General features: G+C 45.3%; 1 protein-coding gene across 2 annotated transcripts in view; it reads left to right on the top strand.

Annotated features, from left to right (window-relative positions):
• The first annotated feature begins 7,988 nt into the window (after positions 1–7,988).
• Positions 7,989–15,736, top strand: part of LOC129859151 (LIM zinc-binding domain-containing Nebulette-like) — a 45,692-nt gene continuing 37,944 nt past the window's right edge. Inside the window, exons 1-2 of one of the 2 annotated variants that reach the window (XM_055928560.1) lie at positions 7,989–8,156; positions 14,409–14,503. In XM_055928560.1, coding sequence (XP_055784535.1) covers positions 8,100–8,156; positions 14,409–14,503 — 152 coding nt within the window. In that variant the 5' untranslated portion in view covers positions 7,989–8,099. The other variant, XM_055928559.1, reaches the window with a different exon arrangement.

The following is a 15,736-nucleotide window of genomic DNA, read 5'->3' as shown; positions in this document are numbered from 1 at the left end:
CAGTGCAGGTCAAAGAGAAGTAAATGAAACAATAATGAAACAATGCCTATTGAGCAGCCTGATGGTCTGGGGTAGAAGCTATTAGCCAATTGCTATTTAGCAGCCTGATGGTCTGGGTGTAGAAGCTATTGGCCATTCTGTCCGTTTTTTCCCCCATGATGCTCCTGTACTGCCCGTGTCTGAGTGATAGAAGCGGAGAGAACAGGCATTCCTGTTCATATGCATTCCTTTTGTCCAGGTGGGTGAGGGCAGTGTGCATTGCAATGGTGTTTACATCGTCCGTGGATCTGTCAGGGCGGAAGGTGAATTGGAGAGGGTCAGGGAGGGAGGAGGTGATGTGATTTTTGATTAGCCTCTCGAACCACAGCATGATGACGGAAGTGAGTGCTATGGGTCGGTAGTCGTTAAGTTACTTTCCCTCTTTTGGACACGAGGATGATAGTGGACATCTTGAACCAGGTGGGGATAACGGCCTGAGCTAGTGAGAGATTGAAAATGTCCGAAAACCCAACAACTTGCTGATCTGCACATGCTCTGAGGGCGCGGCTAGGGACGCCGTCTGGTCCGGCAGCCTTGCGAGGGTTAATATGTTTCAATGACTTACATACGTCCTCCGTGGAGACCGCAAGCACATAGCCCTCGTTGTCCTCAGCCCATGTATCTTATTCTGTCTGGCCAAAAAGAGTATGACAGGATTTCTAGAGCTGTTGTTGTGCAGGCTATGTGGGCGGAGCTATAGTTCATGACTAACTTGCAATCATATGAACAAAAACTCTAGGATGGGACCCTTTGATCTTCTTCCCACTGAATGTGTTATGTAAGGCTGCCAGTCTCTTTCTCTTTACACAAATGAACATGTGAAATGTTGTGCCTGTGCTGATACAGTTGTGATGCTGGTCTACAGATTAAGGATCGCCACTCGGGTGGAAACAATTATTATGATTGTGAATTATGAGCATTTTTAAATGAAAAGATTGCAAAGAGAATGTTTTTTTTAAATTAAATATTGTGAAGATAATTGATACAAAGATAACCGTTCATATGATGCTTTGTCTTTGACACAACATAAACAAGTCACAACGTGCTTCGTTTTAGTGGCCTTTGACAACAATTGTAGCGTATCCATCAGCTTTAAACAGTGCTTTAATTAGATAATTAAGCTTCTGTTGCATTTAATTTGCTTAGTCTGGTCTCTCTCCTTTCCATCTCTCTCTCTCTCTCTCGCTGTGACTGACAAAACAAGAGAGAAACTGCTGATGCACAACCAAATTTTGAACTTACAAATTGTGTATTCAACTATTCTCAACAGTAAATTGAGACCCTGGACGTGTCCAAATACCCGTACTTGCATCCTAAATAGTATTACATTTGAGTATGCGGAAGAATAACGTTTTATAGTATGTGATATTTCGAAAATTGAGTATTCTTTAAATGCCTCACTGTTACACTAATTTCAGCTTTGACAACCGCTGATCAATTAGATATATAAAATATTGAATTTGGCCTTTACTACCTCATAGAAATGCACTAATTAACACATTCATAGATGGCAAAAAAAATTGTACACAAATGTAGAATAAGGAATAAGGTTTTGAAGTATCTTTCCAATATCTAGAAGATATAAGAAAGCTCAGGAAATCTTTTCGTTTTTTTGGACACATTTAATCCCTTATATTTGTTGGCAGTAACAAACTACCTCCATACTTCCATTAGTTTGTATGGGTTACCTTCAGACGTGTCACTTGTGGGGGTCGTGTTCGTGATAATCTCCCCTTTCCATAGAGTAGTGATAATAGTTTGTAGGCCAAACCGTTCGGACACTGCAGACAGGGACCGCAGGGAGGGAGAGAGACTGAAAAACAGCTTCTATCTCAAGGCCATCAGACTGTTAAACAGCCATCACTAACATTGAGTGGCTGCTGCCAACATACTGACTCAACTCCAGCCACTGGAAAAATTGATGTAATAAATGTATCACTAGCCACTTTAAACAATGCCACTTCATATAATGTTTACATACCCTACATTACTCATCTCATATATATATACTGTACTCTATACCATCTACTGCATCTTGATGTAATGTATCACTAGCCACTTTAAACAATGCCACTTTATATAATGTTTACATACTGTAACGACTTTCCTCCTGAGGTGAAGGAGAGGACCAAAATGCAACGCGGTTAGTGTTCAACATGTTTAATTGAACATAAACGGTGAAACACTTACAACAATTCAAAAACAACAAATGTGAAAGTCGAGACAGTCCTATCCGGTGCAGAACACAAACACAGTGACAGGAAACAAACACCCACAAAACACCAGTGAAACCCTGGCTGCCTTTGTATGACTCTCAATCAGAGACAAACGATACACACCTGTCTCTAATTGAGAATCATACCAGGCCGAACACAAAACCCCACATAGAAATAGAAAACCTAGACTAACCCACCCAACTCACGCCCTGACCAACTAAAACAAATACATAACAAAGGAAAACAGGTCAGGAACGTGACAGAACCCCCCCCTTAAGGTGCGAACTCCGGGCGCACCAGCACAAAGTCTAGGGGAGGGTCTGGGTGGGCGTCTGTCCACGGTGGCGGCTCTGGCGCTGGGCGAGGTCCCCACCCCACCATAGTCACTCCCCGCTTCCGTATCCCCCGCCCAATGACCACCCTCCCACTAACCCCACCTAAATGAAGGGGCAGCACCGGGATAAGGGGCAGCACCGGGATAAGGGGCAGCACCGGGACAAGGGGCAGCACCGGGACAAGGGGCAGCACCGGGATAAGGGGCAGCACCGGGACAAGGAGCAGCACCGGGACAAGGGGCAGCACCGGGACAAGGGGCAGCACCGGGACAAGGGGCAGCACCGGGATAAGGACCAGCACCGGGATAAGGACCAGCACCGGGATAAGGGGCGGCAGGTCCTGGCTGAGGGACTCCGGCAGGTCCTGGCTGAGGGACTCCGGCAGGTCCGGGCTGAGTGGCAGCTCCGGACTGTAGGGCAGCTCCGGACTGTAGGGCAGCTCCGGACTGTACGGCAGCTCCGGACTGTAGGGCAGCTCCGGACTGTCGGACGTCTCTGGCAGCTCCTGACTGGCGGGCGTCTCTGGCAGCTCCTGACTGGCGGGCGTCTCTGGCAGCTCCTGACTGGCGGGCGTCTCTGGCAGCTCCTGACTGGCGGGCGTCTCTGGCAGCTCCTGACTGGCGGGCGTCTCTGGCAGCTCCTGACTGGCGGGCGTCTCTGGCAGCTCCTGACTGGCGGGCGTCTCTGGCGGCTCCTGACTGGCGGGCGTCTCTGGCGGCTCCTGACTGACGGACGGCTCTAGCGGCTCCTGACTGACGGACGGCTCTACTGGCTCGGGACAGACGGGCGGCTCTAATGGCTCGTGGCAGACGGAAGACTCAGACGGCGCTGGGCAGACAGATGGCTCAGACGGCGCTGGGCAGACAGATGGCTCAGACGGCGCTGGGCAGACAGATGGCACAGACGGCGCTGGGCAGACAGATGGCTCAGACGGCGCTGGGCAGACAGATGGCTCAGACGGCGCTGGGCAGACAGATGGCTCAGACGGCGCTGGGCAGACAGATGGCTCAGACGGCGCTGGGCAGACAGATGGCTTAGACGGCGCTGGGCAGACAGATGGCTCAGACGGAGCTGGGCAGACGGGCCGTTCAGGCACCGCTGGGCAGACGGCAGACTCTGGCCGGCTGAGACGCACTATAGGCCTGGTGCGTGGTACCGGAACTGGAGGTACCGGGCTGAGGGCACGCACCTCAGGGCGAGTACGGAGAGGAGGAACAGGGCTCTGGTGCTGCACTGGAAGCCTGGTGCGTGGTGTAGGCACTGGTGGTACTGGGCTGGGGCGGGAAGGTGGCGCCGGATATACCGGACCGTGAAGGAGGACACGTGCTCTTGAGCACCGAGCCTCTCCAACCTTAAAAGGTTGAATGGTCCCCGTAGCCCTGCCAGTGCGGCGAGGTGGAATAGCCCGCACTGGGCTATGCAGGCGAACCGGGGACACCACCTGTAAGGCTGGTGCCATGTACGCCGGCCCGAGGAGACATACTGGAGGCCAGATACGTTGGGCCGGCTTCATGACATCCAGCTCGATGCCCAACCTAGCCCTCCCAGTGCGGCAAGGTGGAATAGCCCGCACTGGGCTAAGCACGCGTACTGGGGACACCGTGCGCTTTACCGCATAACACGGTGTCTGACCAGTACGACGCCCTCTCACTCCACGGTAAGCCCGGGGAGTTGGCTCAGGTATCCAACCCGGCTTCGCCACACTCCCCTTTAGCCCCCCCCCAAGAAATTTTTGGGTGAGCCTCTCGGGTTTCCAGCCACTCTGCCTTGCAAGCGCCTCATAATGACGCCTCTCCGCTTTTGATGCCTCCAGCTCCGCTTTGGGACGGCGACACTCCTCTGGCTCTGCCCAGGGTCCTTCTCCGTCCAGAATCTCCTCCCATGTCCATTCCTCCTTGTACTGCTGCTGCTGTTGCTGCTGCCCGTTGCCACGCTGCTTGGTCCGGGTTTGGTGGGTGTTTCTGTAACGACTTTCCTCCTGAGGTGAAGGAGAGGACCAAAATGCAACGCGGTTAGTGTTCAACATGTTTAATTGAACATAAACGGTGAAACACTTACAACAATTCAAAAACAACAAATGTGAAAGTCGAGACAGTCCTATCCGGTGCAGAACACAAACACAGTGACAGGAAACAAACACCCACAAAACACCAGTGAAACCCTGGCTGCCTTTGTATGACTCTCAATCAGAGACAAACGATACACACCTGTCTCTAATTGAGAATCATACCAGGCCGAACACAAAACCCCACATAGAAATAGAAAACCTAGACTAACCCACCCAACTCACGCCCTGACCAACTAAAACAAATACATAACAAAGGAAAACAGGTCAGGAACGTGACACATACCCTACATTACTCATCTCATATGCATATACTGTACTCTATACCATCCACTGCATCTTGCCTATGCCGTTCTATACCATCACTCATTCATATATTTTTTATATACATATTCTTATTCATTCCTTTACACTTGTGTATAAGGTAGTTGTTGTGAAATTGTTAGGTTAGATTACTCGTTGGATATTACTGCACTGTCGGAACTAGAAGCATAAGCATTTCGCTACACTCACATTAACATCTGCTAACCATGTGTATGTGACAAATAAAATTTGATTTGATTTTTGTGAAAAGACCGATTTTCGGGATGTCTCGGAAGGCATAGACATAGGCGGTGAGGTGGATTGAGACGTAGCCCAAAAACTGATATCTCTAGCTTAAACTGGCGTATTTTTATGGGGATTTTTTTTATTATGTTACTTAGATTGACGAATAGACTCTTAAGGATTTTAACCATATTACACGTTTGAAAAACGGAACCAAACCATATTAAAGGGGATACCTAGTCAGTTGCGCAACTGAATGCATTCAACCCGAAATGTGTCTTCTTCTGAATCAGAGAGGAGCCTGGGGCTGCCTTAATCAATGTCCATGTCTTCGGCTCCTGTTGTTGTTGGGGGTTAACTGCCTAGCTCAAGGGCAGAACGGCAGATTTTTCCACCTTACCTGCTCGGTTACTGGCCCAATGCTCTTAACCGCTAGGCTACCTCCAGATTTTGAATGATGCAATAATTCACAAGCATGTGCAGACATAAAGGGTTTATTTTCTCGTCTGTAGGCTGCTACACTCATTACATTTTAGCTTCAGGACAAAAGCACTGAGTTGCTAACAGCATGTCTTCATCAAGTAACGTTAGCCTATAAAAAATGAACAGTTAGACCTACTACCCCTCTCATACGAATATAAAAGTACAGTAAGCCTAACTTACAACATTACAGCAAGTCAGGCTTCATTTTTATCAATGCCTTGCAAATCATTCAGCCTACATGTGGTCAAATCAAATTGTGACTGAAAACGTTGGTATAGTATATCATGTGAATTCACTGGGGAGTTGCAGCAAGCTGTTTTATATGAAAGTTCATACCCGCCACCCCCAAAAATGTATACATTGAAATACCTCTTGATTTGTCGACACATGCACAATTAATCTGTGCCTTAGTCTGATCAACTGCAGCCTATAACAACCACAGATGCAGGTAGCCTAAATTCCTTCTGATCCGATCTGGGCCTGGTCAGGGGAAACAAAGCAATAACGTCATGTATTTATAGACTAATATAAGCACATTTATTTGTGTTCTGAGAACATGTTAATGTGGTCAAATTTGGTTTATATTCAAACTTTGAGTGATTACATAGGCCTTTTGAATCCAAAATGACAATGTAATTAATCATTCAACACAATAGGGATGACATACTGTACAAACAACTTTTTAATTACAGATGCAAAGGTCTACATGTAAGTTTTACAATATAATTCATACACTATCTATACAAAAGTATGTGGACACCCCTTCAAATTAGTGCATTTGGGTATCTCAGCCACACCCGTTGCTAACATGTGTATAAAATCGAGCACACAGGCATGCAATCTGATTAGACAAACATTGGCCGTAGAATGGCCTTACTGACGAGCTTAGTGACTTTCAACGTGCCACCGTCATAGGATGCCACCTTTCCAACAAGTCAGTTCATCAAATTTCTGCCTTGTTAGAGCTGCCCCGGTCAACTGTAAGTGCTGTTATATGTGAAGAGGAAATGTCTAGGAGCAACAACGGCTCAGCCGCAGAGTGGTAGGCCACACAAGCTTACAGAACGGGACCGCCGAGTGCTGAAGTGCATAGCACGTAAAAATCATCTGTCCTCGGTTGCAACAATCACTACCGTGTTCCAAACTGCCTCTGAAAGCAACTTCACCACAATAACTGTTCGACGGGAGCTTCATGAAATGGGTTTCCATGGCCGAGCAGCTGCACACACTTAAAATCACCATGTGCAATGCCAAGCGTCGGCTGGAGTGGTGTAAAGCTTGTCTCCAATAATGGTCTGGCGCTGTTTTTCATGGTTCAGGCTAGGCCCCTTCGTTCCAGTGAAGGGAGATCTTAATGCTACAGAATACAATGACATTCTAGATGATTCTGTGCTTCCAACTTTGCGGCAACAGTTTGGTGAAGGCCCTGACAATGCCCCCGTGCACAAAGCGAGGTTCATACAGAAATGGTTTGTCAAGATCGGTGTGAAAAAACTTGACTGGCCTTGCACAGAGCCCTGACCTCAACTCCATTGAACACCTTTGGGATGAATTGGAACGCTGACTGCAAGCCAGGCCTAATCGCCCAACATCAGCCACTAATGCTCTTGCTCTTGTGCCTGAATGGAATGGAAGCAAGTCCCCGCAGCAATGTTCCAACATCTAGTGGAAAACCTTCCCAAAATAGCGGAGGCTGTTATAGCGGCAAAGGGGGGACCAACTCCATATTAATGCCCATAATTTTGGAATGAGATGTTCGATGAATAGGTGTCCACATACTTTTGGTCATGTAGTGTATGAACAAGTACAAGGTTGCTGCAGTTCGACAGGGTTTTAATGCATTCATCTTCCGTAGGGCCAGGAGTAAAAAAAAAACATGACCTGATTAGAAAAATAATCTGGTCCCATCGTAGCCCATATAAAACTGACTTTTACAGCTGATTAATTACTATGTCATACCATACAACTAGGGTCCAGTGTTGGTTAAGTTAGTTTTGCCTGATCTGGTAGCTATGCCCCCCCCCCCCCCCCCCCCACACGCACACAAACCCACCCCAACCCTGCTCTGGGGGATGTTTGCCTTTCAAATTAGGGAGGTGTTAAACAATGGAAGTGTTCATGAATTTACCTGCAAAAAAGCAGAGAACCATTTACACAGACCTGCTAGCTGTATTTTGGTTATGTGGTCTGTGAAAATACCTGAATCATGACGAGGTCTTTAGGTGTATTCTAATTTGCAGTGTTTTTTTTTTTATCTCCTACGCTTTTCAGATATGCGAAAAAGCAGGCAAAAAGAAGCAGGCATGTTAAATGAATGGGATTTTGGTCTAAGGGATATCTCTCTCCGTCTCTGTCTTTCTCTCTCCATCCATCCCCATTTCTCTCTCTCTCGCTCTTTACGAATGCACGAACATCATGTGGTCCTGGTTTGGCGCTGTCGTCTCGTTGCTGAATCAAACAGCTTGGATCGTGGTAGGTGCTGTGTCACACAAGCAGCTACAGTTTACGTCTGTGCAATTTTAATGCGGCATCCACTCAGGACAGCATAGTGACTGTGCGAACGCACTTGCGAGACGCACCACTCAGAGAGAGACGCGCTACTTTATTTTGACCGACTTGACCTCGGGATATGATACAGAGCTGTTGCCAGGTTTTGAACAACTATTGCGCACGAATATATTGGATTTATTGTCGTGTGGAATAAAGACGCATATTTGAAAATGAACCCGCCGTGCGCGCGCTGTGGGAAAATTGTCTATCCGACAGAGAAAGTCAACTGCCTTGATAAGGTCAGATCACAATTTTAATGCACTGTTAGGCAGTTGTCTATAACAGAATTGACTGCGCTGTATTTCAGGAGTCTGTTGGTAGATTTCTAAACTTTGATTCAAACTTCTCTTTGGCCACATAGCCTAATGTCACAAGAGTGAGTGCACTGCTACACACAAGACCAGATTATGCCAAAAGTTTATAGGTGTATTATAGTAGCCTATCTGTTGTATCATACACTCTAAGAAATACGCGTTCCAACAGGGTTCTTTGGCTTTCCCCATTGAATAACCCTTTTGTGTTTTCCTATGGGGACAGCCAAACAACCCTTTTAGCTTATGATAGGTTATAGATAGAAAAAATGTTGCTATGAGTGTAGGCCTATGATCATATTGACATGACAAGGGGACGGAATAGCCTGCAAGTTTAGCCTTTATCCCCTGAAGGACATAGGCTATTTAGATTTGCTCAATAGGGAATGACTGTGGCATTTTCTTGAGTGTGATCTTTTCTTTTCACTAGATCAAAATATGAATGCTGATTTATGTTGAAATATAATAATACTAGTTCATTATTGTTTAATAGCGCCTTTGTATTATTGATGTCTAAATCAGACCTAGGTCTATACTAGGATACAATTACTACTACTACTACAGGTTAATAGTAAAAAGGTAACTTAGAAGTGAGCATCTTATGTCTGCTAAACCAACGCTATAGCCTTTATCTTGACCACTCAGGCCTGTGCCCTGCGTTTCCTGCAGGCCTACACATTATCTAAACCACAAACCCTGGTCCTGCTTTATGGCCATATGGTATCAATGTGGCCCACTTTCTAAGGACATCACACATTACATCACATCATACACATGCAATCAAAGGGAACACATCATGGACATTGACTACTTTCTGTCACCTATCCAAGCAAGTCTGTGGCCGAAACGCCAGTGGACAGTTGTAGCACAGGCGTATCTGCAACAAAATGCATGGCTTATTGTACAGCTCTGACACCTACCACATACAGAGACATATTCTTAGTTAAATTATTTGCTCAATTTAGAATCAGTAATTACCTCAGGGCAATGCCCGGAGGAGATGGCTGCCGTTTTACGGGTGCCTAACCAATTGTGATATTGTGTGTGTTTTTTCGCGTTATTTGTAACTTATTTTGTACATAATGTTTCTGCCACCGTCTCATATGACCGAAAATAGCTTCTGGATATCAGAACAGTGATTACTCACCTCGTACTGGATGAAGATTTTTTCTTTAACGAGCCGGACGCAAAGGATTTAGTTCAGACACCCAAATCATTCGCATGAAGAAGAGACGGAGATATCGGGGACGTACAGTTGAAGTGGGAAGGTTACATACACCTTAGCCAAATACATTTAAACTCAGTTTTTCACAATTCCTGACATGTAATCCTAGTAAAAAAATCCATGTCTTAGGTCAGTTAGGATCACCACTTTATTTTAAGAATGTGAAATGTCAGAATAATCGTAGAGAGAATGATTTTATTTCAGCTTTTATTTATTTCATCACATTCCCAGTGGGTCAGAAGTTCACATACACTCAATTAGTATTTGGTAGCATTGCCTTTAAATTGTTTAACTTGGGTCAAACGTTTCGGGTAGCCTTCCACAAGCTTCCCACAATAAGTTGGGTGAATTTTGGCCCATTCCTCCTGACAATGCTGGTGTAACTGAGTCAGGTTTGTAGGCCAGGGCTTTGTGATGGCCACTCCAATACCTTGACTTTGTTGTCCTTAAGCCATTTTGCCACAACTTTGGAAGTATGCTTGGGGTCATTGTCCATTTGGAAGACCCATTTGCGACCAAGCTTTAACTTCCTGACTGATGTCTTGAGATGTTGCTTCAATATATCCACATAATTTTCCTTCCTCGTGAAGCCATCTATTTTGTGAAGTGCACCAGTCCCTCCTGCAGCAAAGCACCCCCACAACATGATGCTGCCACCCCCATGCTTCGCGGTTGGGATGGTGTTCTTCGTCTTGTAAGCGTCCCCCATTTTCCTCCAAACATAACGATGGTCATTATGTTCAAACAGTTCTATTTTTGTTTCATCAGACCAGAGAACATTTCTCCAAAAAGTACGATCTTTGTCCCCATGTGCAGTTGCAAACCGCAGTCTGGCTTTTTTGTGGCGGTTTTGTAGCAGTGGCTTCTTCCTTGCTGAGCGGCTTTTCAGGTTATGTCGATATAGGACTCATTTTACTTTGGATATAGATACTTTTGTACCTGTTTCCTCCAGCATCTTCACAAGGTCCTTTGCTGTTGTTCTGGGATTGATTTGCACTTTTCTCACCAAAGTACGTTCATCTCTAGGAGACAGAACGCGTCTCCTTCCTGAGCGGTATGACGGCGCGTGGTCCCATGGTGTTTATACTTGCGTACTATTGTTTGTACAGATGAACGTGGTACCTTCAGGCGTTTGGAAATTGTTCCCAAGGATTACCAAACCTGTGGAGGTCTACAATTTGTTTTCTGAGGTCTTGGCTGATGTCTTTTGAGTTTCCCATGATGTCAAGCAAAGAGGCACTGAGTTTGAAGGTAGGCCTTGAAATACATCCACAGGTACACCTCCTATTGACTCAAATGATGTCAATTAGCCTATCAGAAGCTTCTAAAGCCATGACATAATTTTCTGGAATTTTCCAAGCTGTTTAAAGGCACAGTCAACTTAGTGTATATAAACTTCTGACCCACTGGAATTGTGATAGTGAATTATAAGTTAAATAATCTGTCTCTCAACAATTGTTGGAAAAATGACTTGTGTCATGCACAAAGTAGATGTCCCAACCGACTTGCCAAAACTATAGTTTGTTAACCATAAATTTGTGGAGTGGTTGAAAAACGAGTTTTAATGACTCCAACCTAACTGTATGTAAACTTCCGCCTTCAACTGTAAGGATCCGACGGCGAGTGGGTAATCTGCCTCTACCATCAGTCCTATTTGCCAACGTACATTCATTAAATAACAAAATGCACGAGCTGCGATTACGAATTTCCTACCAACGGGACATTAAAAACTGTAATATCTTATGTTTCACAGAGTCATGGCTGAATGACGACATGGATAGCATACAGCTGGCGGGGTTTTTGCTGCATCTGCAAGATTATCTGTGTATATTTGTAAACAACAGCTTGTGCATGAAATCTAATATTAACGAAGTCTTGAGCTTTTGCTTGCCTGAGGTAAAGTATCTCATCATAAGCTGTAGACCAAACTATTTACCAAGAGTTTTCTTCTATATTTTCCGTAGCTGTCTATTTACCACCACAAACCGGTGCTGGTGCTAAGACCGCACTTAATGAGCTGTATAAGCCCATAAGAAAACAGAAAATGCTCATCCAGGTGTGGCGCTCCTAGTGGCCGGGGACTTTAATGCAGGGAACTTAAATCTGTTTTATCTCATTTCTAACAGCATGTTAAATGTGCAACCAGAGGGGGAAAAACTCTCTAGACCAGCTTTACTTCACACACAGAGATGCATACAAAGCTCTCCCTTGCCCTCAATTTGGCAAATCTTACCATAATTCTATTGTCCTGATTCCTGCTTACAAGCAAAAACTAAAGCAGGAAGCACCAGTGAGTCGCTCAATACGGAAGTGGTCAGATGACGCAGATGCTAAGCTACAGGACTGTTTTGCTAGCACAGACTGGAATATGTTCTGGGATTCTTCCGATGGCATTGAGGAGTACACCACATCAGTCACTGGCTTCATCAATAAGTGTATCAATTACGTGGTCCCCACAGTGACAATACGTTCATACCCCAACCAGAAGCCATGTATTAAAGGCAACATCTGCACTGAGCTTAAGGGTAGCGCTGCCACTTCCAACGAGCAGGACTCTCTATGCCCTCCGACGAACCATCAAACAGGCAAAGTGACAATACAGGACTGAGATTGAATTGTACTACACCGGCTCCGACGCGCGTCGGATGTGGCAGGGCTTGCAAACTATTACAGACTACAAAGAAGAGCTAAATTACTTCTACACTCTCTTCGAAACAAGCAAGACTGAAGCATGCATGAGAGCATCAGCTGTTCCGGACGACTGTATGATCACGCTCTCCGTAGCCGATGTGAGTAAGTCCTTTAAACAGGTCAACATTCACAAGGTCACAGAACCAGACGAATTACCAGGACATGTAGTCCGAGCATGCACTATGCACTGACCAACTGGCAAGTGTCTTCACTGACATTTTCAACCTGTCCCTGACTGAGTCTGTAATACCAACATGTTTCAAGCAGACTACCATAGTCCCTGTGCCCAAGAACACTAAGGTAACCTGCCTAAATAACTACTGACCCTAGACCCCATCCAATTTACATACTGCCCCAAACAGATCCACAGGTGATTATAATCTCTATTGCACTCCACACTGCCCTTTCCCACCAGGACAAAAGGAACACCTACGTAAGAATGCTATTCATTGACTACAGCTCAGCTTTCAACACCATAGTGCCCTCAAAGCTCATCACTAAGCTAAGGACCCTGGGACTAAACACCTCCCTCTGCAAATGGATCCTGGACTTCCTGACGGGCCACCCCCCAGGTGGTAAGAGTAGGTAACAACACATCTGCCATGCCGATCCTCAACACGGGGGCCCATCAGGGGTGCGTGCTCAGCCCACTCCTGTACTCCCTGTTCACCCATGACTGCATGGCCAGGAACGAAAACAACTCCTTCATTAAGTTTGCTGACGACTCAACAGTGATAGCCCTGATCATCCGACAATGATGAGACAACCTGTAGGGAGGAGGTCAGAGACCTGGCCGTGTTGTGCCAGGACAACAACCTCTCCCTCAACGTGATCAAGACAAAGGTAATGTTTGTGGGCTACAGGAAAAGGAGGACCGAGCATTCTCCTCAACGGGGCTGTAGTGGAGCAGATTGAGAGCTTCAAGTTCCTTGGTGTCCACATCACCAACAAACTAGAATGGTATAAACACACCAAGACAGTCGTGAAGAGGGCACGACAAAGCCTATTCCCCCTCAGGAGATTGAAAACGTTTGGCATGGGTCCTCAGATCCTCAAAAAGTTCTACAGCTGCACAGAGAGCATCCTGACTGGTTGCATCACTGCCTGGTCCGGCAACTGCTTGGCCTCCGACCGCAAGGCACTACAGAGGGTAATGTGTATGGCCCATTTCATCACTGGGGCCAAGCTTCCTGCCATCCAGGACCTCTAGAAATTGTCAAAGACTCCAGCCACCCTAGTCATAGACTGTTCTCTCTGCTACTGCACGACAAGCGTTACCGGAGCGCCAAGTCAAGGTCCAAAATGCATCTTAACAGCTTCTACCCCGAAGCCATAAGACTCCAGAACAGCTAATCAATTGTCTACCCGGACTATTTGATTTGTCCCCCACACACACACACCCTCTTTTATGCTGCTGCTCCTCTGTTTATTATCGATGTATAGTCACTTTACCTCAACCTACATGTACATATTACCTCAATTACCTTGACTAACCTGTGCCCTGCACATTGCCTCTGTACCGGTACCCCTTGTAAATAGAGTCGCTACTGTTTATTTTACTGCTGCTCTTTAATTCTTTGTTGTTTAAAAAATAAATAAAAAATGTTAAACTTTTTTTTAAACTTAACCAACAATGCAGTTAAGAAAAATAATTGTTAAGGGCTTGTAAGTAAACATTTCACTGTAAGATGTAACCTGTTGTATTCGGCGCATTTGATTTGTTTTGATACTGTAACCTCTGTTTAATTCATAAACTTTTCTTATTTTCTTTTTCACTTAATTGTTTAGAATCACTTCTCTTGGTTGTGGTAATAGAAATCTGGAATATTAGTCATGTCTCGGATGCCTTTCAACTAATAAAGGCACTTATTCATTCACAATTCTCAAATTTGAGCACCAGCAGAATGCCAAACTGAATTGAAATATCATTTGTATTTTCCTTTCCAGAATTGGCATAAAGGATGCTTCCACTGCGAGGTGTGTAAGATGACCCTGAACATGAAGAACTACAAAGGCTACGATAAGAAGCCCTACTGCAATGCGTGAGTACATTTGTTGTTTCAGTTATTTATATGCTTTGGTTTTAGGGCTTAAGTCAGTGGTCTCAAACAGTTTTGTTGATGAAGTGGCAGAAGTAGGGTATGAGCAGTGGGCATTCATGGGCAATGCATTTATAGTGGAGCTGATTTGGAATCCTGCTCTTGTGATAAGGTGGACCTGCCTGACACTGTTTCACTCTTGGCCATGAGGATATCTTCTTGGTCTAATGGTTAAGTTGTTGGGCTGGTGTGTGCGAGACCCAGGTTCGATTCCCACCGGTTCCACATGAACATAGAAAAATGGAGTTGAGTCCAAATGAGAATTTCCTGACAAGACAGTGTTACAGTACAGAACCCATGTCTGTCCTCGTCTCCAAAGCCTGATTAATCTACTAGTAATGTCAGGCTTGTTACTTCTGAAACACACTCATAACATCCAGATGTGTCTGGCAAAGCTTTCAGATGAGAAATCTGAAGTGTAGGCTGGAGACTGGCCTGATGCATAGAGCAACATGGCAAGTAGGGCCTTCTATAAGAGAGCACAACAAGTCTATTTCTGTCCCCCAGCATGAAAGCAGATGGAGGGCCAACGCTTTTGCCTGGTTTTCTGCTTTGCGTTTCTCTTTACTTCTCAGATAAACGGCCCTTGGCTTATTAGAGGCTTTTGCAGTAGCGCACAGAAGATTAATTCACGTGGACGAACACACGCACGTACACACGCACACAGACACACATATACACACATATACACACATATACACACACATACACACACACACACACACACACACACACACACACACACACACACACACACACACACACACACACACACACACACACACACACACACACACACACACACACACACACACACACACACACACACACACAATTACAGGAGTGCAATTACTGTCATTTACATTTAAGAGCACAGGACATAATACATTCTTCGTTCTATTTATACCATGGCATTGTCGAATACTCTTTTCTGATTGGCTTGAAAGGCATTCTAGAGCGATCATTATTTCCCTATAACACACAGTGTATTTGCATGGTATAATTTTATGGCTATAGTTCCTTTTTAAAAGTTTTATTTGAGCTGCTTTTGAAAGCAAAAGTTGTTGAATTTGATTTTCATAATAGCAAGCAAGGACTGTTTGTGTGGTGAACAAGAGCTCGTTAGAGGTAACCAAGCACATGAGCTGTGGTTTATAAAAGGGATAATCTCTAGAA

Source organism: Salvelinus fontinalis, chromosome 7 (genome assembly GCF_029448725.1).
Source record: "Salvelinus fontinalis isolate EN_2023a chromosome 7, ASM2944872v1, whole genome shotgun sequence".
In the NCBI taxonomy this organism is placed as follows: domain Eukaryota; kingdom Metazoa; phylum Chordata; class Actinopteri; order Salmoniformes; family Salmonidae; genus Salvelinus; species Salvelinus fontinalis.
This window is presented reverse-complemented; position numbering and strand designations above follow the sequence as displayed.